We start from the raw sequence: 25366 nt of genomic DNA, 5'->3' as shown, positions 1-25366 counted from the left end.
TGATCACTTTTGAAATCAAGTTGTGTAAGCCTTACAAATCTGTTCTCTTTGAATATACTTTTGGCCATACTTTATGCTTTCATAGCCTTATAAACTTTCTAATTTTCTTGATTATAAAGAAAGTCCTGCTGGGATTTTGATTAAAAGTGTATTTAACGTACATGGCAATATATTTGGGGGAGACTTGACATTTTATCATTATCCGAGTCTTCCAATTCACGGATATGGTATGTTTGTTCTTTTATTTAGGTTTTAGTTTCTTTTAGCAATGGTAAAAGCAGTTATGAAATTATAGAATAGCTAATTTGTTTTAGATTGATAAAAGAATATTTAATCAAAGTAGAATATCATGTAAATGTTGCTTGTAAGACCCTGAAACATTTGTTCTTTCAACAGGATGGATTCTTTCTTTCTTCCTCTTTTTTTTAAGTTTTTATTATTTTTTTAAAATTCATATATGACAGCAGAATGCATTACAATTCTTATTACATTTATAGAGCATAATTTTTCATATCTGGTTGTATACATAGTATATTCACACTAATTTGTGTCTTCATACATGTACTTTGTATAGTAATGATCATCACATTCCACCATCTTTAATTGCCCCATGCCCCCTCCCTTCCCCCCTCTGCCCTATCTAGAGTTTGTCCCATCTGCCCTATCTAGAGTCTTCCTCTTTTTTGTTATATCTTAGGATAACCACTTTAATTTTTTTATGTATACTTCCCTCCAGTTCTTGCCTAAATATTCACATTTCTTTAATCAGAGAAATCTGAATTTGGTAGGTTTCACAGGATTTCTCCTCTTCTTAAACTCTTGGGTTACCAACTCTACTTTTTTGGGTGGTGCTGGGTATTGAACCCAGGGCCTTGTGCATTCGAGGCAAACACTCTACCAACTGAGCTATACCCGCAGCCCTTGGATTACCAACTCTTTTAAGAATCTGACAAATCCATGGATCCTCATGATTTCAAGATATTTGAAGTCCAATCTCTTTTTTAAAATGGATTTGAGATGACATTTGTCACCTTTAAAAATTAGATAGAACTTGAATTCATCTTTTAAAGAATCTTTTCTAATTATTTGACTTTACTTGTAATAATTTTCTAAGTTCTCAAACTTCATGAAGCCCGAATTACTAGATTTAATGATTTAATGTTGCATTTTATGTATATGTACTATAAATATAAATCTTTAAGCATATTTATCAATGCTTAAAAGATACTAATATCAAAGCCATCCACTCTTGTATTAGATGCTTGAAAATGATAATCCTATAATAAATAACCCTGGTTATTTAATGTAGTGTTTTGAAAGCTACAGGGATAAATATACTTAATGGGTTATGAGTTCATTTGTGCTTTCTCACCCTTTTCTGATTTAGTCCCAGGCCTACTTTGCAAGTTATTTTTAGCATAAATATATAGCACAGTGTTTAAGTAGCTGGGTTTTGAGTCAGGCAGATGAGGGGGCCTAATTTTATTATATTGTCTTGAGCATGTTATCTCTTAGTTTCAGTTTATGCTTTTGTAAAATGGGGGTAATTGTTAACCTCATGGGAGCACTGTAATGATTAAGTGAAAAAGGCACAGTGTTAAGCCCTTAATGACCCATGATAAGAAACTGGAAATTTAATGATTCTTACAGTTTTCCATAGCAGAAACACCTTACATAGTAGTATCATCAACATACTGTGTGAATTTGATATAAACTAGAATATAAGTTAGTATAGGAACAGTAGCATCAAAGACATACAAATGGGAAAGGAAAAAATTGGTTTAAATGCAAAATATTAAGTTTGGTTCCTGCCATCCGGCATCTTCCATTCTAAGGGGACATGGTAAATGAAATTACAATTCATGCAAATATACTCTATATCAATATTGATTTGAATAATCAATATTGCACATATATATTTATATATCATCAGTCCTCTTGTTTCTTCAGGTATTATCATTCTGAGTTTCTGTGATAGTCACCTTAGCTTTTTTCTGTAGCTATCCTGCCTTCATACCCAGGTCTATTCCATAAGGTGAGCTAGCTGGCTTTCTTTCTTTCTTGATATATAACTGACATACAGTTTTGATACAGAATTTTGAGAGCGCAACTCAAAGAAAGATATAGAACATTTCTGTCAGTTCAGAAAGTTCCCTTGTACCCTTTCCAAACAGTTTCCCTCCCCACCAGGCAGCCATTAATTTTAAATTAGTTTAAAGTTGGTTTTGTCATGGCCTTAATATATATGGAATTGTGTAATTCCATATATATTCTTTTGTGTCAGTTAGCTTGCAGATCATGTTCCTCAATGCCCAACACCTGTTTAGAACACTCTGAGGCTTCATGGCCTTTTGAACTAAATATAAACTCTTCATCTGGGTGTTCAAGGCCAGCCACCATATGGTCCCAGCTTTCCCATCCCTCCTTAACTCCCACTACTACTCTGTATGTATACTGCAGCCAAACAGAATGGTCTGCTTTTTCCTGAGTGCCTTTTCTCATGCCAGGTCTTCTATTTAGATCTGCCCTGTTTTCAGCTATTCATATCTTAACCATTCTTTTACTCTTTGCTGGTCATCTCAGTACTAGTTATTAACAAACTTTCCTGGTTTTCCCAATGCAGTTCTCAGCCTGTTTTTTTTTTTAAACTCCATTCTATAATTGCCATCATAAACACCTCTTTTAAACAGAACAATTACTCTCAAAATTTTTTTCCAATATCATTCCCCCTCTAACACCTTTCCTCCCATTCACTGCCTCTTACCAAAACAAACAAAATAAAAGAAAACCCCCTCTGCATGTAAAAAATATCCTGTTGTGCTTTATAATGGAGGGAGCGTGGGTTCTGGGTTATAAGATCTAGAGTCAGATAAGGCCAGAGTCAGATTTTCTGATCTGGAATCCTTATTCTTCTAGCTATGCAATCATGGGTAGATTAATTAACTAGTACTTTTTTTTTCCTTTCTCAGGTGAAAATACAAATAGTACTATGTATGGCTCTACTTTGAGTTTTAAATGCCTTAAAATGTTGCTTACCTAGAAAAGGGTCAATGAATTCTTAATCACTCTTAATCTTATAATTATTATATTTGTCATTTACATTACTGCCTTATCCTTTCATTGCACTGTGTTTTTTCTAGGACTTGAGTTTACTTAGGTTAGTAACCTCCAGAATTAATATTTAACTAAGTTGTCTATTGATTCATTTGCTATATGAAAGTCTATGATGTGTTCAGGGGAGGGTATCCGTGGGTCTAGGTTTTATCCTTTACATCATTTAACAACTAAATTTCAACTCTCAGAGTGTCTTAATTAAACACAACGTCAGTATTCTCTTTATTCTGAAAAATGTCTGAAAATGTGAGTAGAATTCATACCTTTATAATGATATCATCGTAACTTATTTCAAACTTGATATTTAAAGAGAATCTTTCTCAATATAAATAGCTGCTTCCGGGAAATGGATGGCACTAGAGCAGATTATGCTTAGTGAAGCTAGCCAATCCCTAAAAAACAAATACCAAATGTCTTCTTTGATATAATGAGAGCAACTAAGAGCAGAACAGTGAGGCTGAGCAGGAAGAAAAGAATAGCATTAAACAGAGACATGAGACGGGAGGGAAAGGGAGAAAAAAAAAGGGGAAATCACATGGAAATGGAGGGAGACCCTCATTGTTATACAAAATTATATATAAGAGTTTACGAGGGGAATGGGATAACAAACATGGAGGGAAATGAATTTCAATAGATGGGGTAGAGAGAGAAGATGGGAGGGAAGGGGAGGGGGGATATTAGAGGATAGTAAAGGTAGCAGAATACAACAGTCACTAATATGGCAGTATGTAAAAATGTGATGTGTAGCCGATGTGATTCTGCAATCTGTATTTGGGGTAAAAATGGGAGTTCATAACCCAATTGATTCTAATCTATGAAATATGATTTGTCATGAGCTTTGTAATGTTGTGAACATCCAATAAAAAAAAAAGAAAAAAAAATAAATAGCTGCTTCCTTGTTTATATGTTCATATTTTTGTTAGATTATCTTAAAACATGAATATTATTTTTAAAAGATTTATGGTACTTTGATATAGATATTGTAGCTTGCTTTGCATTGTTTAGCCTCAGTTTAGATGGATTAAATGGCATTTTTTTTCCAGAAGAATTTGATAAACTTTTCTTGATTTTTAATTGGGATGAACAGAGTTATCTTCATGTAAGGAGGGATATACCTCTGAGTTTACTTTTTGTTTGTTTCTTTTAGGCTTTACACTAGTGACAGACTGAGCTGGTGCTTTCCCCCCTATTTCTTGTTTTTATATGAAATCCCTAGATCCCTGAGTCCTTGGGTCTTCATCTGATGGGAAATCATCAGCCTCACACCTGACTATAGTTTGTTTGTTTTCAGTGTTACATTGTCTTTTTCCAGCCTCTCTTATTGAGGAAGTTGGAGTCTGCGTAATACCAGCTGTGTGTAGTGTCAGAATGGAACAATAATTCAGGGATGCAGAGTAAGTCTCGCCTTTGTTTCCTGAAATTGTACATTGATTCCTTTTGCCACTAGACTATTTCAAATGAATGAAAGCAACATCTTCTATTTTTAGTATTTTTTTTGAGGCACATACTTCTTTAAAAAGCAAATAATTCATCTGCAAATTCAAATTTTATTTGTTTCATCTAATTTGCTTAAAGTAAAGAACACACATAATAGAAATTTTAACTGAGTCAATCTGTTTCATAGGTATTAGACCTTTCTCTTTATAGAAAGTTGATTATTAGGCTTTTTCATTTTTAATAAGGGAAATATCTACATTCTATCCACTGTAGCCAGCAGGAATTACTTTTTTCATGAATATTTTAAAGATTTTTCTCTGACTTTTTAAAAATTTGTTTTTTAGTTGTACCTGACAGTAGCATGTATTTTGACATATAATTCATACATGGAGTATATCTTCCCATTTTTTGTGATTGTACATGATGTGGAATTACATTGCTTTTACATTCATATATGTACATAGAAAAGTTATGTCTGATTCATTTGACTGTCTTTTCCTCTTTGACATTTTTAAGTAGATAAAACTGAGTTATGGATTGGAGATGTAGTTCAGTGGAAAGGCACTTGTCTAGCATGTATGAGGTCCTGGGTCCAACCCTTAGTACCACAAAAACAATTTCTTTTCTTTCTTTCATTAATTCATTTATTTTTGACATTGGATGTACTCTAATTTTTAGCTTCAAAAATTAGTGTTAATCTTGTTTGTCTGTTTTTGTTTGTTTGAAGAGAGGAAATTCTTTGTAGAATAGCCAATCTCCAAAGATTTCAGTAGTTCAGAATCTAATATGAATCAATAAATATTTGTTACTAATTAAAATGAAAAATCAGATGTTTGGGAATTCTTGAGAAGCAAACACAGAGTATACAGCTATTTTATAACCCATTGTAGAAGTTTCTTATGATATTAGCATTCTAAACCTGAGATACCAGAGTATATTTTTAGAGGTCCCAGGCTGACAAGTAAAATAGTACTTGATGTTTAATAGATCTCCCTGGGAATTGTTTATTACTGTTTGTAAGGTTCATTCCAAGTGTTGAGACTTGACTTTCCTGTATTTTCTTAGAACCTCCCACTCCTGAAACACTAAAATTTCTCTTTTGCCTTTCATGCCGTTAAAACCACTTCCCTATCAGTGAGCTACTCTGCAGGCAGTTAAGTTGCTGATACAAATGGTTGGATGTGAGTCCAAATGATGCAGAGTATTTTATCAATTGTATTGTGTGAGGCCCCAAAGAGAATCATGTCTGGAATAAAGGATAACATGACATTTATCATTTATCAGTGGATTGGTTAATCTGGACAGGATATTAGTGGGTATTTTGCTCTCAGCTGACTGGACTTCTGCTTGCTGTTAAGAATTGATAGTAGGAATAAGGCTGAATACCAACTGTGCTAGGCTTTGTACTGTTTGTTTTCTGTCCAGACACTGTTTTCCATAAAGTGAGCGTAATCATGTAAGCTGCCGTCTTTCAGAGAAGAGGACAGTTGCCTATCATTGGAGCAACCATGTATACTATTTATATACCTTTGGTTTGGCTGCCTGTTTTGGGTTAAATGTTTCACATTTGGAGGGAAAATGCTTGAATCTTTCAATCTAAACTCAGTTTCATATCCTTTCCTAGGGGTATGAGTAGGCATGATAATAATGTCAGTTTTTCTTTCTAATAGTTCAGACTAAAGACCTATTTTATACTCTTTTTTGGGAGGTGGGTACTGGAGATTGAACTCAGGGGCACTTGACCACTGAGCCACATCCTCAGCCCTATTTTGTATTTTATTTAGAGACAGGGTCTCAGTTGTTTAGCGCCTTGCTATTGCTGAGGCTGGCTTCGAACACATGATCTTCTGTCTCAACTTCTCAAGCTACTGGGATTACAGGCATGCCCCACCACTCCCGGCTGTTTTATACTCTTAACAAAATTTAACATGTCACTTCATAGTAAGTTTCCTTCTTCTAACCCAATTTAAAAGCCATTGTTGGGCCCACCATTCTTGCTCTAGGAATGTTGGCAGTAACAGGGGAATGAGCACCTCTGCCCTGAACAGCTGCCATGGAGGTTGCATGGGCAGCTGGAGCAATTGCTTGAATCATGTTTTGTGAGGCAGATTTCCCTCAAATGTTAGTATTTTATGCTGGTGATTAGGAGAATCTGGAATTTTGAGTAGGTCCTGTGACCTTGTATTTTATATGAAAATATGAAGAATTGTATTTTTAAGTTATGCCTTTAATGCACAGTCTGACTACAAAAGCTTTCTGAGGACAGCCATTTTCAAGGTATAGAGGAAAGACTTTGTGATGCCATTTAAACTAAGAAGATACTCAAATGTAATAGATCAAAGGAGGAACAAAACAGGAGCAATGGCAAAAGACTGGCACAAGGTTCACCCTAGCCTCTAAAATCACCTACTAAGAGTAGGCAGTTTGTGTTAGTGTAAAGATAATGCATGCTGAGATTTTGTTTTTCAAATTCTCCTACTGTGGATGGTAGAAATATATGATTTTATTCTATTTTCATAAAGCTATTAAAATAACTGTTACCCATTATATATTATATATTCAGCATGCTGTGTTTTACTTAAAGATTTCTTTTCCTGTTGTTTTTAAGGATCCCCAAATGCTTTTACTGATAGACAGTTCTTCTGAATGTGTGAGGGAGGGATCAAATGGGACTTAGCAATAAGGCAAATTGCATCATCTTGAATTTCATAAAATTATTTCTAGATAAAATTGAATCCAATATCTGACATGGTTTAGCTCATCTCTTCCCAACATTTAAGCTACCTACTCAATGGCAAATGGATGTCATGGAAAACAATTTACTGTGGAATGCTTTCTGAGGACATTAGTGTCAGTTTATCTAGGATCAAGAGCTACGTTAGAACATCATTGTGCTCAGTGTGGAGATGTTGAGGTAGGTTGCATGATTAAACAGAAAGACTGGGGGAAAGGGGAAAGGGCTAGACTTTCTATTATTATATTGTTAAATGAAATATACCCAATGATCTCTCTCTCTCTCTCTCTCTCTCTCTCTCTCTCTCTCTCTCTCTCCCTCCCTCCCTTATTCTCTCTTTCTCTCTCTCATCTAATATAACTTTCAAAAATAATTTTCGGTAATTCACCCGGAGTCTTTGTTTCTGATGATCTTTTCAAAGCTTCCTAGGAAGACCTGTTCACATCCTGTTCCTACATTGACCTATGTAGGCCAGATTCCAGATTTAATTTTCTCTCTCTCCCTCTCTCTCATATATATATATATATATATATATATATATATATATATATATATATACTCTTATTGCACACTGGTTGACACCTTATAACATTTTCTTTTCTCAAGGATAGGGTAAGAGCTATTCTTTAGAACACCAAACCATGTTAATCTTTTTAGTGTATGTCCAAAGTAATATATTATGTCCTTGACACATGAGAATTCATTTTCATTATAGAAATCTCAAAAAATACAAATAACAAAAAAGGAAGTGAGGAAAAAAAAAGAAGGCTGAATTTTGGAGCAACACAGACTTGGGATTGAATCTTGGTTCTACCCTTTACTGGATTAGTGATCTTTGGCAACTATATAATCTTTTAATTAAGGACAATACCCAGCCTATAAAGTTGATTTATGGGTGAATGAATGTTTTAGTCAAATTTTGCATCACTGTGACCAAACTACCCAAAAAGATCAGCTTAGAGGATGAAAAGTTTATTAGGGCTCATGCTATCAATTAGTAAGTAATTGTATTTACTCGATGCATGTAAATCCCCTCTTTGGGTAGCACTTTGTACTGAGAAAATTGGTTTACAATAAGTCTGTAGGGAATGACCTTGGGTAAACTTTATTTATTTTAAATATTGGGGTTTTAATTTAGTGATAGTTTATTTCTTTACCAGTGGGTTTATGTGTACCTGTTTGTCACTATGAAGTGCTGATTGATGCCAGTTCCTCTAAGGAAAAACTATCATTTGCAGAATAGGTTGCTGATATATTTAGACTTTCATATTTACATTTAAAATAGCCTATGCAAAAGTGTCATTGCCCAAAGGGCTTATAGTTAACTTGAATTAATCTAATGTCTTGAAAAATATTCTTCTCTAATTTTATTTTATAGGATTTGTTCCATGGAAACACTCACACACATACACATCCCACCACCAAACCTTATCCGATTCCCCTCACTCCTTCTTTCTGTTCCCTTTACTCTATCCATCCTTTTTCTCTGGATTGATTCAAAGTTACTATTTGTAGAAGATGCTTTCTGGAATGTTAAATATTTCTCTGAGAAACAGCTCTCTGTGCTGTATCTGTCTTATGATGTGAAGGCTGCAAACATGTAGAAGAAAGCCTGAGCAATGTCCCTGCAAGAGTATTACTGATTTCCATTTAAGGAGTTTACAAATGTGTCATCCTGGGCTGGGGATGTGGCTCAAGCGGTAGCGCGCTCGCCTGGCATGCGTGCGGCCCGGGTTCGATCCTCAGCACCACATACCAACAAAGATGTTGTGTCCACCGAGAACTAAAAAAAAAAATAAATATTAAAAAATTCTCTCTCTCTCTCTCTCTCTCTCTCTCTCTCTCTCTCTCTCTCTCTCTCTCTCTCTCTCAAAAAAAAAAAAAATGTGTCATCCTGCAGTGCAGGATTGACTCTTTATTGCATATTCATGTTTTACGTTGAGGATGAATATAATTTTAGTAGCACACTGATTTATTTATTTTTTTTACTGTGAATTCTGTCTTTACTAGGGTGTTCTGCTTTTATCCTCCAGTGAAGCCTAGAAATATTTATGTACCAAGGAATCATGCTATAGACATTAAGTTAGCCAGAGTTATTACAGTAGCATGGATATTTTAAAATAATTAATATCAGCAAAGAATGAAGACTTGTAAAGCAGTTGTAAAGACAGTCATATGAATACTTTTAAAGAATTATTAACAGAGGACAAAGATCCACAAAGTGGTTGCTACTGGGAACAGTTATTTGATTGGAATGTTTCCTCTTTTCCATGTGTTTTCCTGTATGTTGTTTCTCATTGTATTATTACTTTTGACATGTATCTTCTTCAATATTCATATATTAAATCACTTTTCTTTACATGAATGCTTCTTTATGCATATATTTACTGCTGCTTTCCCAAAATAGTTGTGTGAACTATTTTAATAAAGCATATTTTGTTTTAAAGAAAAATAAAGTCCTTTTTCCTAAACCACATACCCAAACTTCTGGTAGACTGAATAATGGTCCCTGTCTTAGTCTGTTTTCTGCTGCTATAACAGAGTACCATAGACTGAGTAAATAAAAAGCATTCAAAGTTTATTCTGCTCATGGTTCTGAAGTCTGGGAAGTTCAAGACTAAGGATCCACATCCTGGGGAGAGCTTTCATGCTATGTCTCCCCATGGAAGAAGGTAGAAGGCATGGGGACAATGAGTACTGGAGACAGAGAGAGAATGGTGCCAGCTTATGACTTTGGTAGGGCACTCACACAGTAACTCCCATGATAGGGTGATAATGACATTAATCCATTCATGAGGACAGAGCCCCCAAGACCTGATCATCTCTTAAAGATCCTTCTCTCAACAGTTACAATGGCTATAAATTTCAACATGAATTTTGGAGGGGATGTTCAAATCTTACCATCCCCCCATAGATCCATTTCTTAATCACTGGAACCTATGGATATGTGCACTGAATGACAGGGAAATTAAAATACAAACCAGATGGTATTAAGGTTACTAATGGACCTACCTTAAAACAAAGCTAATCATGGATCATTCAGGTGGGCTTCATATAATCACAAGGGTTTTTAACTGTGGAAGAGGAAGACATAAGAAGGAGTCAGAGTAATATATGAGACCTCAACCTGCCTTTTCTGACTTTGAAGACAGAAGAAAAGGGTTACCAGCCCAGGGATATTGGTGACCTTATATAACATTCCAGAAATATTCTTGCATAATAAATATCCACATATATTTTTCCCCTTTTAATTTTACCTAAATGAGAGTTTACAACCTATACTTTTATATTTCTTATATTTGTTGTTTTAGTCATGTGTTTAAAAAAAGATGTAGAGGTCACCATTGAAGTCAGGTGCAGTGGCATAGGCCTATGATCCTAGTTACTCTAGAGGCTGAGGGAACAGAATCACAAATTCCAGGTCTGCCTCAGGAATTTAGCAAGATCCTGTCTCAAAATAAAATTTTAAAATGGGCTGGGGTGCAGCTCGGTGTGCAACCCCAAGGCCTTGGGTTCAGTTCTGAATATGATAAAAAGAAAAAAACCCCCAAACCCCCAAAATGTAAAGAATGCTATTTAGATTAATTGTGTTCCTTTTTTAAAAAATGGCTTCCTTTACGTGTCTATACCATAATTTAACTAGTGCTCTGTTGATGGACGATTAGTTTGTTTTCAGTTTGTGAATATATATAAATATATTTGCATACATGGAATTGATAGATCAGTTTATGAATTTAGAATTTTGGTGAATATTGCTAAATTATTCTCCAAAGTAGTCCTTTAGTTTACACCGTGCCACTTCCCCAGCCTCATGCTTCTTAGATAGATGCAGTTGGGCCTCTCTGCCCCCATAGACTGTTGGCTTCTCCTTCCCCAGCACACTCCTCATTGGCTCACCTTAACACTGATTTATGGGGAGGAGTCCCCTGGATTCTGGTGCCAAGATGTGGGACTGATTAATTGGAATATGGTAAAGATAGCTGCGGTCATTCCCTACCCTAATGACTAAATTGTAACTTGATTCTTAATTAAAATGAAAAGGGAAGTAAGTATAAAACACCAGTAGAGAGATTATGAAGAATTTCTCTCTATTTCCAATTAAATATTACAGGTGCTGTAGCACAGGCCTGTAATTCTAGCAGCTTGAGAGGCTGAGGCAGGAGGCCCTTAAGTTCAAAGCCAGCCTTAGCAATTTAGCAAGGCTCTAAGCAACTTATTGATAACCTTCTCTCAAAAAATTTAAAGGGGGGCTGGGGATGTGGCTTAAGCGGTAGCGCACTCGCCTGGCATGCCTGTGGCCCGGGTTCGATCCTCAGCACCACATACAAAGATGTTGTGTCCGCTGAAAACTAAAAAATAAATATTAAAATTCTTTCTCTCTCTCTCTCTAAAAAAAAAATTAAAGGGCTGGGGATGTGGTTCAGTGGCTGAGTGCCCCCGGGTTCAATTCCTGGTACCATAAATAAATAAACAAATAGCCAAACATTGTGGCAGAAGGGATTCATCAATTGTCCAGCTAATCTGGATCTCAGAAACCTTATGGTTTCTTTGGCAGTGCTGTATGTACACAGTACTCTGCCATGTCCTGGAGTCTGGTTTCTGTGGGACATCAGTGCAGTCATATTGAAGGGGAGGGGAACCTTGTGACATCCAACCTTGTGTTTGACCCTATTTGGGATAGAGATGGACATTGAAACACAATATTTAACTAGTGTGCATGGAGTTTTTTTTTTTTTTTTAAACTTGTGACTTGTCTCTTAAAAGGGGCACAAGACTTAGGCATATCTTTATTTTAATAATAAAGGAGGTAATATTCTCACAAACAGGAAAAACCATGTAGTATTTTTGGGGTCCTTGAGTTCTTTATAGGACATTTTCCTCCAAGAGTCTTTGATAAAACATTGTTATCATTAATGTATGACAATGACTGTTATACCTCACTTCCAACAAACATGCTTTAAAATGGCAATTCTCCCATTTTATAACTATGTCATGTTAGGATGATAATTTACCTACAAAATGAAGCTAATAGTATGCAGCAAGCATGATAGAATTTTATAATTGTAATCTTTTTTTAGATTGAGGATTGAAAATAACTTCTTATTTTTTTAAAAATACTTTTAGTTGTAGATGGCACAGTACCTTTAATTTTTATTTTACTTTTTTTTTAGTTATAGGTGGATACAATATCTTTATTTTATTTTTATGTGGTATTGAGGATTTAACCCAGTGCCTCATGCATGGTACTGCTCTACCTCTGAGCCACAACCCTAGCCCCCTTTATTTTATTTATTTATATTTATATGGTGTTGAGGATTGAACCCACTGCCTCACACATGCTAGGCAAGTGCTCTTCCACTGAGCTACAACTCCAGCCCCAATAACTTCTTATTTTAACTTGTTTCTTTAATTAGAAATGAGGTTGAACACATATTTTATTAGACATATTTAGCAACGTGTAATATTGGTTTACACTTTTATTTTAAAATTGTTTTTTTACTGATGACAGAAACTTACTTTATATTTTGAAGATTAATCTTTTTTGCTGTCATATGTTTTGTAAATAAATTATTACAATTTGTCATTTGTCTTTATGGTATTTTTCTCTCCTGAAGGCATTTACTTTAGCATTTACATAGTCAGAATTATAAATTTTTGTGTATGGCTATTGTTTTATGTCTTGTTGTCAAAGGCCTTCCCCTCTCCAAATTTAAAATATATATATATATATATATATATATATATATATATATATATATATATAAATAAAAACCTCCCGTATTTCTTCCCTAGTATTTTTATACTTTTTTAAACTTTTGAATCTTTAATCCAATAATGGACTTTTCTTTCTTTTTTTTAGGGAAAAATTCTTGCATTAAAGTTTTAAATGAGATTGGCATAATCTATAGGGTCTTATGTTACATAATATATTTTTGGCTTAGTAGTTCTACTCTGTTAAAATTTGTTCATCATGATGGTAACTAGTAAGTAATTCTTGTTTTATTTTTGAAGTTTTCAATATAACTATTTAGCCGTAGGAAAAATAATGTTTTGAACCACCACTTCAACACACAATTTACCCTTTTGTTTTTTTAGAGTTAGTGTTGGAATGGGAGTGTAGCTCAGTGATAGAGCACTTGCCTTTCATGTGCAAAGACCTGGGGTCAACCCCCAGTACTGGCAAAAAAAAAAAAAAAAAAAAAAAAAAAGAATTAAGAATTAGTGTAGTAGTTTAAAAAGAATTAAATAGAGATTCAAGATTGAGTTTTCGTTGACTCCTCACAAAACACATGCTATTTATAATCTTTGGAACCCCTTCTATTTTCTGGTTCTCTATTTTCTCCTATCTGATTATACAGTTTAGAGGAGGAAAATGTATTCAGTCTTAGTGATTTTTTAATTTTAACTTCATCTCCCAATGGAAGAATAAAGACAAGTTATTTCTGGTTTATAGTCTTGGAGTTGTTGTTTGAAATTGGTGTCGATAAAAACAATGACTAAGGAAGCAAGCATTTGTGTGTGTTTCTGGGACATATGTGTCTGTTCCTTTTCAGTTTTTCCATTGTAGCCTAACAGAATTTTATTCTGTTATTTGAAGAAGTCATATGTTTGAGACAAATTTAATTTTCAGGTCAAGGAATATTTGTTACTTCTGTGATGACTCCTTACATGCCCAAGTCTACAGGACTTCTCAGAAGATGGCAGTACTTGTTATACTCTTAACTGCCTTCAACTGATTAAGTCTTTCATGAGTGAAATGTAAAGGGAGCCTGATCTTCTCTCCCAACTTGAGGAAGTGATTTTCTATACCTTTTTTTTTATACATTTATTTTATTTATTTATTTTTATGTGGTGCTGAGGACCAAATCTAGTGCCTCACACATGCAAGGCAAGTGCTCTACCACTGAGCCCCAACCCAGCCCCATTATTTACTTTTCAATATATTGTTCTTTCATAGTACATAGCCCTGGGATGGTACTTACCTCTTCCCTTTCCTTCTCTCTCAGATGTCTTTTTTTCCCCCTTAGATTTATAAAGTAGAGGAAAAAAAATTGTTGGGTTTTGATTTACATATCTGATGAAGTGATTCATTTTGGTGAAAGAGAGAGCGAGGTAGATGAAAGAGAAGGAGAGAGAAGGGTTAATTTTTCTAATAAAACAAATTTGATAATATCACTAATTTGCTTAAAAACCTGATAAAATCAGGACAATTGAGAGTTTAACATGTATCAGGCACCATCTACATGCTTTGTATAGTTAATTCAGTTAACCCTTAATGTAGGTTTTATTATTTCATACCAGAGAAAATGAATTCAGGAGTTTTAAAAGAAGTATCTAAGGTCACAGAACTGTGTCAGTGCTAGAGTCAAACCTAGGACTCCCTGCTTCAGAGTTAATGTTTATTTACTCATCTAGACTTGCCCCTCTAGGTACCACTTATGTGCAGGCATCTTCTGAATTTATGTCTCTAGTTTAGACGTGTCTGGTCTACTCCAGTCCTCTCCTGTCAACCTCAGACCTGCTCATCCAGTGGTCTAGTGGACATCTCCACTTGGATGGCCCATAAATACAACAAGTTGAACAAATCTCCAAACTGATTTCTGATACCTCCCCCACCCACTACTTAAAAGTCAATTCCTTTTGAGGTGTGCACTACTTTATCCTTTTGGTTACTCAGGCTAGAATTCTTCAAGTCTTCCACGACTCCTTCAGTTCTTACACTTCACGTTCACTGTGTCAAGAAGTCTTGTTGGCTTTACCTGCAAAATATATCACCAATGCCTCTGCCATTGCTCCCTGAAGCCTCCGTTGTCTGATTTACCAACAATCTATTCGTCAACCAGAGAATCTTTTCACATTCCCACACTCTTCTTACTTGAATTCTCTAATAGCTTTCCTAAAGGACCTGGCCCTGTTTCCTCTCTGATCTTACTCCCATTATATTTCTTCTTTCTAAACTGCTCTGGCCACAAGCCTTCTTGCCATTCTGAACACAGAAGGCACCCTGCTACCTTAGGATCTTTGCACTTCTTTCTTCCTCTTCCTGGAATGCTCTCAATCTATATCTGCAAATCTCACTCCCTCATTTCCTTCAAGTCTTTGAGCAAATGGTACATTTTATGTGAGGCCTCCCCTGATCACCCTGCTCATTGGCACTCTTCATCTCTCTTGTTGAATTTCCCCTGCCCAATCTATCACCTTCTAAGAGAATGTATAATTTATTTATTAACATGGCTTGTCTGTGTTCCCCGCCTTTTACCCACTCACCTTCAACCTAAATTTCCTTAAGGTTAGAGATTTTTGTTTGCCTGGCTCATTCTTGTATGCATAGCACTTATGCCAAGACCTGGCACATTGTTGCTGACCAGTAAAAGCTATGGAATGAATAAGTTTATTCACATACAGGTATCAGTCTGTGTGCTAAAAGTGAGAGATGTAGGGACCATCCACTGCTTTCAAGTTTTCAAAGAAAATCTAGTTGCAGAGAAGTTCTAACTAACTCCCAGTGATGAAAGGAATCAGCATGTGTTGAGCAGTTGCATGTGTTCATTTACTATTATGCATTCTTCCATTATTCAGCCCCCTGAGGAATAAGTTGTCTGTGTTTTGCAGATGAGGAAACCGATTCGGGGAGATTTTGCACCTTGCTGAAAGCTACCCTTATGTAAGTGGCATAAGGAATAGTCAAACCTGTATCAGTCACTGCTTTTTAACCATCCTTTGCCTACTGCTCTGCTATCAGCTCCCCATTGCCTTACCTGGAGGGTATACCCCTTTCCTCATAATGGCATTCAAGACCCTTCCCAATCTACAGTCTGTTTGGTGAGCCTTATTTTTCCTCTCCTCTGCAGTACTGCCAACTCCAGCTCTTCTTTAGTCTTGCTTGTCACCCAAAAGGCCATATGCTTGCAGTTTCACACCTCTGTAAAGTGTTTTTCCTCTAACTGAAATGCTTTTTCTTCCCCTTTTTGCCTAGGGAATCCATGCTTCTCCTTTGGTCCCAGCTCATGTGTTGTTACTTTTGTGAAGCCTTTCTTAGTCTTTCTTGGGAACATGGTTGATCACTGCTTCCCAAAATGCTTCCCAAAGTGCTGCCTGTCATCCCAAATGCTGTGTTCGAGTTATTCTACCAGAACTGGGACTTCTGTTCTTCTTCCTTGCTTTATCAATACCTAGAACAGGACCTACAGTATATCACACACTAAGCAAACATTTCTTGACTTACTGACTTAATGGTGATTTGAACTATAATGGTAATGGAAATTCCTATGGACTTCAGATTTGAAATTGAAAGAATGAGTAGTATTATCTGAGAAAAGTCCAGTTGAAACCTAAGAAATGCTCTGTGGATGAAGCACTCTTTCAATTATTTATTGCTATAGAGTATTTATTAAATGCATAGATTTAATGGGTTTAAAACCTTGCCCTGCTACCTTCTTGAGGTTTAGCTTTGCCAAGTTACTTACCTCCCTGAGCCTCTTCTTTATCTAGGAAATAGAGAAAAACTTTGGTACCGACCTAACAGAGTTGCCATGAGGATATAATGACAACGTGCACAAGACATATTAAACACAAACTAAATATGTCATTACAACAAAGTTCCCTTTGTACTGTGTGGTGTGGAGCTAAATTGCATTTGATAAATAGAATTTAAAAAAAAGAAATTAAGCATGCCATTTGTTTTTGTGTTTCCTTGTTGGTTTCCTTTAGAATGATTTGTTACTCATCTCCACCCCCCTCCCCACCAATGGAGCCTTGTCTTTGGTGACAAGTTGAAATTTTTAAACATATAAATGAATAGTGTTTAGAAATGGTTATTACTGCAGTGAAACTTGGAATCTGAGAGCTATATGTTTTATCAGAACAATTAGATTATAAGTACTGACAATCTTAATGTTTATGACATGGGATAGGGAGAGGTTTTACCAAGTGAAGCATTTGATTGCACTAACTGAGTCTCACCCACAACTGTCTTCAAGTCCCTGTGATGGTGTCCTTGTGGCAGAATTATGTTTAGAGAATCCTTGAGGAAAATTTTAAACCATGTGCATGTCCAGTTGCAATACAATTTTACTGACTTACTGTCTGGAGTTTGTACTCTGTAGGTTGTCAGAAAACTACCTAGGCTGGCAATAATTAAAGGATCTGGATTAGATACATGTAATATGAAGCCTGTGACATCTGAGGGCCGTTTAGCTAGCTTAATAACAGGTATTGGAGACTGGGCATATTTTTCCTGGTTACAAATCTTCATGTCAAATTTTTATTCTGGAAACTGGTCTGAGAAGGCACACTAAGAGATCATATGCAGAAGTAAACAATTATTTAAGAAAACCACTTGGAAGTCAGGGATTTATTTTCTCTGTCTTGCTCTTATTATTATACATTATAGTAAAAATATCACAAATTACAGATGAAACAAAATATACTTCCATTCATTAAACATACGTGTTTAGCTTTTAAAGAAATAGTAGTGAAAAAGATGGAAATTGTCCTCTTGGAGCTTATAGTTTAATGGATAAAGCAGACAGCAAAAAACAAACAAACAACAACAACAACAACCCCCCCCCCAAAAAAAAAAAAAAAACACACGTATTTACCAAGCAGGGTACAAAGATCAAGGATAAGTTATCTCTTAACACTGTTAAGGAGGAAAGAGAAAGCCTTTCTGAGAACCTGAGAGTTAGGTGCAGGATTCCAGGAAGGCAGCCTGGTGAGGGAGAATGTTGGCAGGGGCTCAGCCAATGCAGAGGCTCTGAAGTGGGGAAGGGCTTGGCTGTGGCTCCTTCAGAAAGGGGAACAACACTGCAAATGGTGAGCAAGGCTGGAAAGCAGGCCAGGGCCAGATCACGCAGGGGAGGGGTTCACCTCCATGGCATGGAATTTGGATTTTATTCTGAAGTAGTGAGTCACTATAGGGTTCTGAAACTCAATTAGGTCCAGTGTTTGTAATGTATGAAAAGTGGGTTAGAGGTATAGAGCAGGAATGGAACCTGGAGATCAGCTGGGAGGATCTTGGCAAGATGAGAAGTGATGGTGGCTTGGACTGGGTGTTTGGGTGCACACGGAGGGAAGAGGATGAGTTCAGGATGTATTTGGTAGTAGAACTGGCAGGGCTTGTTGGGTTGGATGTGGGGAGGGAGGAAGACAGATAAATCAGGGATGACTGCCAAGTTTCTAGCTTGAGGAACTGGGTGGGTGGGAGTCCCACTAACCGACATAGGGAATTATCTGAAGCAGATAGAGAATGACATACAATAAAGGCCAAAGGAAGTTTGGAGGTTGGCAGCCCTGAGCAGAGTCTAGCCACCCACATGTTTTAATTCCTATTCTCTTGCTTTTTACCAAAATAAAAGCTTTTCATTTGCTGCAGACTCTTTGAACACAGTGCAGTCTCTGTGTCTTCAATAATTTATGCAGTATTCTCAAGCAAAAGTGTTAGTGTCCAAGGCCTTATGATTCTAATCTGGTTTCTCAGAATATTTCATAGGAAATTTTTTTAAACACCTCTGTCATTTATTACTATGGTACAATTTCAAGGGCCATAATTAATTTACATCAGGGTCAGTCTCTTTTTTGAAGATGTGTAATTTAGCTAGAAAGGTTATCTTTGCTCCAGGACCTGTTCTACCAACACCTGCAGCTTATTTATAGGAAACTAAACAGATTGATTGATGTGTTTTGGTTTCAGCTGATTTTTTTTCCCCATATGAACAACCATAAAGGACTTTGAAGGTTCCGCATTGCAACTTTCAGCCTAACATTGACAGTTACTTCTTGAAGAGAGAGATTATTCTCATTAGATCTTATTTTTTTTAAATAACACATTGTTTTTAGTTATGAATAAAGTATCTTTATGGTAGACAAATTAGAAAGAAAGATATACAACCCCTTGTAATCCTAATACCAAGAAGTAATCTTTTCTTGTAGTGTTTTTAAAAATCTACTGTTATGCTTTTTATTTGATATGCAATTTTGTAGCTTCAATTTGTTTTCTTAATATTTTGTTTGTGACTCTTTCCCATATCTTTTTGACTCATATTCAAAGTCAGCATTTTAAGTGACCATGTAATATTCCATGACATGGAGTACTTAGTTATTCCTGTTGTTGAGCATTTAAGTTATTTTCTGTTCCTTGTAAAGAAATTTTAATTTCTATTTATTTATTTATTTATTAAATACATGACAATAGTGGAATGCATTACAATCCTTACTGCACATATATAGAACAATTTTTTTGTAACTCTGTATATAAAGTATGTTTAAGGGGAATATCGGACTTTTTGTTTTTTTAACAGAGCACAGTGTTTTAATAAAAGCAACTAAATCTTCTAATCAAACCAGAAAAATTGGCAAAGCCACTGTTTTCCCTAGACAGCTTTAGAAGAATGATTTGGTCATCAGAACAACTGCAGCAAGGAACATAGTCTCCTGGCAAGCAATTTCTGAACTCTTACCTCCTATAGTGCTTTCATGCTCCAAGAGGTACCAAAGACAAACATGGACCCCCCCTGCTAGAGCACTCAGCACTGTCACTTGTGGGAATCTTTGCCTTAGTCCTTTGAAACTTTTAAGTATTTTCATTTGTTGCTAGCACCTCTGGCCCTTGCCTTGTAGCACCAACTAGAATTAGGGAGAGACAGGCATAATTCTCTTACCATAGTTTTGGGCTTCCAAGTCTGCAGTGCTTTATCTCAGCTAAATCCTCTACTGTAGCAATCCCTCAAGTTTCACCTCCTTCTAGCTATCTATTCAATCAACAACTGTTCATTGAGCACCTTCCAAGTTACAGCAACTGACTAGATGGTGAGGATATAATGGTGAGTCAGGTGCAGCTGCCCTCATAGTTTAGGGTTAAAGGAAAATAATTACATGAAAAGGAAGAGAGCTTATTACTTATGATTAGAGAGAGTGATGATGTACCAAAGTGAAGTTGTAGATAGCTTCAATCATCACTAGCTTTCCCACACACTCTGAGCACCCTCTACATATTTTAAGACTTGTGTATAATACCGCTTTGGGGATTATCTTCATCTTGAAGCTCTAAAAAGAAAGGCAAAAGAACAGAGTGAAGTGGAGGCCTGCTCAGTAGGGCTGTGTCTCTCCATTGGCTCCTTCTTTTCTTGGAATTGTCAGGCTTTTCCTCAGCTTCTGCAGTGCAGGTGCATTATAATCCTAGCCCACTGCTCCGCCTGAGACAGGATGTGTACCATTTGCCAAAGGTAGAGGTGAGTGGAGCTGGGCTGTCAGTCCACCCAACTGACATTTATTCTTCTTGTGTTTCCCTCTTCATCTTAAAGGAACACCACTAACACAGAATATAAGTGAATTTAGTTTTACCTGGCTATTCCTTTATACACGTGCAGTCTACTATAAATGTGCTGTGTTCCAGATGTAGGCCAGGGTAGCATGTTGTGGTTTTGGTTTCAATTGGTTCCTTTGGTAATTTGGTAAATATGTCTTCAAGGATAACCAAAACAGTTATGCCTACTGTGTTTTTATGTGAACATTTCCCCGGTATACTAGTTCTTAAAAACAAACAACAAAACCATCCAGTATTTCTGATGAATGTTTCTTATAAAACTCTGCTGAACATTTCAGGAGACTACAGCAGACAAATACATTTGGATTTTAGCAATACAACCATTTCATGTATTTCTATGTAAAGATGAATAAATTTGGGCTAGATATAAGGACAAGGAGATGAATTAGGAATATTAGTTATTATATTTAGTTATGATGTAGCACAGGAAACCCAGACCTGCATTCATTGGTCTGGAGTTAACCTTTTTACTTCATTTCTTACTAATTTCATATTAATGACATAGCTTTGGGCATTTTATTTATTTATTTATTTATTTTGGTGATGGTGATCGAACCCAGGACCTTGTGCATGCAAGGCAAGCACTCTAACAACTGAGCTATATCCCCAGCCTGCCTTGGATTGTAATTATGAATAATAGTAAGTAATAGTAAAATATTTTTGTTCAATTACTAAAAAGTAATTCACTACATTAAGGAATAATTTTATGGGGGATGCTATCCTGAGAATTGAACCCAGGTCCTTTTACATGCTAGGTAAATGCTGTAGCACTGAGCTAAATCCATTGCCCTTTAAAATTTTTATTTTGAGATGGCCTCTTCCTTGAACTTGAGATCTTCCTGCTTCAGCTTCCAGATTAGCTGGCATTTCAGGAATGTACCAACATGCCTGTCTCAAAGGAGAAATTTAATTGATTTAATGCTCTGTGAAACATAGGTACTGTGGTTATTTCCTAATTTGTATTTGAAGAAACTAAGATAAAGAGAAATTGAGTGAGTAATCCCAGATCACCCCGTTTGTCTTTGTTGGATCCAGAATTTGCTCTCTTATTGTTGTGACCAGGGGCCTATGCCCTAGTCACTTCACTGCACTTAGCCTTTCTAGGTCCCAATTTGCTTGGGAATTTATTTATTCATAAAATATTAGGTGTATTTTCTATGACTGTATTTGGGTAAGTTCTGTGTCTTCTCATTTCTGATCTTCTTCCTTCTATTTAAATTGGAGCAGGACTTTTTATCCCAGCTAAATGAATCAGGTGAGAAGGGAAAATTAAAATGGTTGTAACCAGGTGAAAAAAGATTTCCATGCATTACTGATAAATATGCTTCTTGCTCAGAGTTATGAGTGTTACGTGAAATTAAATGAGGTAAAATAGAATAAAGTGTAAGTTGAAAGTACTTTTTGTATACAAAGAATGTTCTACCTCAGGGTCATCTCCCTGGAGGAGGGTTTTGGTGACATATTATAAGGTACTGTGATCATGCCCTCAGTGTCTGAAATGAAGAAAAAGAGGGATCTTATCTACTTTTAGATGATCTAAAGCTGTAGATTTACTTTCCATTGACTCTTTCATATGTATATGTATTGCTTTCTTTTTTTTAGTTGTTGGTGGGCATTTATTTTATTTATTTGTATGGGGTGCTGAGAATCGAACCCAGGGCCTCACACATGCAAGGCAAGCATGCTTCCACTGAGCTACAACTCCAGCCCTCCATTGATTCTTTGTATTTTCTTTTCTCTAATGATTTGAAAGGTAGAGACTTTAAAATGTAATTATTTCAAAGTATAACTGATTTAAATATTTTAATAAACATTCTTAAAGCTGTATTTCACTACCTAATTTATCTTACTATACTTATATATTCAAAAAGAATAATTTCACTCATTTTCCTAAAGTTAAAAAAATGACAATAATTGAACATATTTATGGGGTACAGTGTGGTGTTTTAATACATGTATATAGTGTATAATGATCAAATCACTGTAATTGATGTGTTTATCACCTTAAACATTTATCATTTCTCTATGCTGGGAACACTCAAAATCCTTTCTACTAGCTATTTTGAAATATGCAATTAACTGCTGCCGACCATTGTTACTCTACTCTGCTTCTAAGAACATTAGAAGTTATTCCTGTCCAGCTGCTCCAGTATATCCATGAACCATGCTCTCTCCTCTCTCCAGCCTCAAGTAGCCACTATTCTACTTGCTATTTCTATGAGATCAACTTTTTATCATTCACATGTGAGAACATGCAGTCTTTCTGTGCCTAACTTATTTCACTTAACATGATGTCCTCCAGTTCCATCCATTTCCTGAAAATGACAGGTTTTCATTTCATGGCAAGAATAATACAGTGTGTGTATATATATATATATATATATATATATATATATATATATATATATATACTACATTTCTTTTCTATCCATCTGTTGATGAACACCTAAATTGATTCAACATCTTGGCTGTAGTAAATAGTGATTCAGTAAACATGGGAGTGCAGAGGTCTCTTCAACATACTTATTTCATTTCCTTTGTATATATACTCAGCAGTGGGATTGCTGGGTCATATGGTAGTTCTATTTCTTATTTTTTGAGCCAACTCCATACTGTTTTCTATGACTGTATTAATTTACATTTCCACCAGTGGTGTAGGAGAGCTCCCTTTTCTCTACATTCTCTCCATCATTTTTTTTTCTTTTTAATAATAGCCATTCTGACTGGGGTGAGATGATATCTCATTGTGGTTTTGATTTGCATTTCTCCTATTATAAGTGATGCTGATCATTTTTTCATGTACTTTGGCCATTTGTATATCTTCTTTTGAGAGATGTATATTCAAATAATTTGCCCATTTTAAAATCAGATTATGGATTTAGTTTTTGCTATTGAGTTTCTTATATATTCTGAATATTAATCCTTGTCCGATTAGTAGTTTGCAGATATTTTCTCCCATTCTTTAGAATATCTCTTTATTTTGTTGATTGTTTTATTTGCTCTATAGGAGCTTTTGATTTTGGCATAATCTGATTTGTTAGTTTTTGCTTTTGTTGCCTATATTTTCGGGGTCATGCCAAAAAATCTTTTCCCAGACCAATGTCCTATTGTGTTTCCCTGATGTTATTTTCTAGTAATTTCATAGTTTCAGATCTTACATTTACCTCTTTGATCCATTTTGTTAATTTTTGAATAGAGTGATAAATGGGGATCTAGTTCATTCTTTAGCATATAAATATATAATTTTTTCAGCACCATTTATTGAAGAGATTTTCTGTTCTCTAATGTATGCTTTGGTGTTTTTGCAAAAATCAGTTTACTATAAATATGTGGCTTTCTTTCTGGCCTCTTTTCTATTTCGTTGTTCTATGTGTTTTCTTTTATGCCAGTTCCATGTTGTTTGGTTGCTGCTAGTATGTTTTGAAGTCAGGTAATATAATATCCCCAGCTTTGTGCTTTTTGCTCAAGAATGCTTAGGGTATTTGGGGTATTTTGTTATTCCATGTGAATTTTTTTTTTTTTTAAGAGAGAGTGAGAGAGGAGAGAGAGTGAGAGAGAATTTTTAATATTTATTTTTTAGTTCTCGGCGGACACAACACATCTTTGTTGGTATGTGGTGCTGAGGATCGAACCCGGGCCGCACGCATGCGAGGCGAGCGCGCTACCGCTTGAGCCACATCCCCAGCCCTCCATGTGAATTTTATGATTTTTTTTTCTATTTCTGTGAAAAAATAACTTTGGTATCTTTTTTTTTGTGGGGGTAGAGGGCCACTGGGGATTGAACTAAGGGCACTCAGCCCTATTTTGTATTTTATTTAGAGAAAGGGTCTCACTGAATTGCTTAGTATCTCACTTTTGCTGAGGCTGGCTTTGAACTCCTGCCTCAGCCTCCCTGGGATTATGAGTGTGCACCAGCATGCTTGGCTCATTGGTACCTTAATAGGGATTGTATTAAATTTGTAGATTGGTTTGTGCAGTATGGACATTTTAACAATATTAATCTTCCAATTCATAAACATGAGATGCCTTCTTATTTTTTTTGTGTGTTTTCTTCAATATCTTTTACCAGTGTTTTAACAGTTTTTAAAGTTTTTTGTTTTATAGTTTTATTATAAATATCTTTCACTCTCTTTTTTTAAGATAGATACAATATCTTTACTTTATTTACTTTTATGTGGTGCTAAGGATCGAACCCAGGGCCTCACGTGTGTGAGGCAAGTGCTCTACCACTGAGCTATAACCCCAGCCCCTCTTTCACTTTCTTAAAATAATCCCTATTATAAATGGAATTGTTTTATTGATTTCTTTTTTATTTACTTCATTATTAGTATGTAAAAATCCTAGTAATTTTTATATATTAATATTGTATCCTTCTATTTAACTGAAATTTATCAGTTCTAACAGGTTTTTTTAGTGGAGTCTTTAGGTTATTCTAAATGTAAGATCATGCTGAGCTGGGTGGGGATGGAGCTCAGTGGTAGAGAGCTTGCCTAGCATGTACAAAGTTTGAGATTTGTTCTGTGTGCACACACACACAAACACACACACACACACAATTATATTGTTTGATTTTCCCCTTTCTAATTTATATGGCCTTTATTTATTTTTCTCTTTTGCAGTACTAGGAACTGAATACAGGGGTACTCTATCACTGAATTATGTCCCCTATCCTTTTTATTTTTTATTATGAGATGGGGTCTCACCAAGTTGCCAAGGCCAGCATTGAACTTGTCATCCTCCTTCCTCAACCTCCTGAG

General features: G+C 35.7%; 1 protein-coding gene across 10 annotated transcripts in view; it reads left to right on the top strand.

Annotated features, from left to right (window-relative positions):
- ST7 (suppression of tumorigenicity 7) overlaps window positions 1–25366 on the top strand; it is a 279293-nt gene that overhangs the window by 77607 nt on the left and 176320 nt on the right. Inside the window, exon 1 of one of the 10 annotated variants that reach the window (XM_081286863.1) lies at window positions 4487–4508. The exons of the other annotated variants lie outside the window; for them this stretch is intronic. Within the exon in view, the coding sequence (XP_081142989.1) occupies window positions 4502–4508 (7 nt within the window). The 5' untranslated portion in view covers window positions 4487–4501. Of the gene's footprint in view, window positions 1–4486; window positions 4509–25366 lie in introns of those variants that run through there. 10 annotated transcript variants of the gene reach the window in all.

Source organism: Spermophilus citellus (genome assembly GCF_964194105.1).
Source record: "Spermophilus citellus genome assembly, chromosome: 3".
NCBI classification, from domain to species: domain Eukaryota; kingdom Metazoa; phylum Chordata; class Mammalia; order Rodentia; family Sciuridae; genus Spermophilus; species Spermophilus citellus.
The sequence above is the reverse complement of the archived record's forward strand: the minus strand, read 5'-3'. Positions and strand labels throughout refer to the sequence as shown.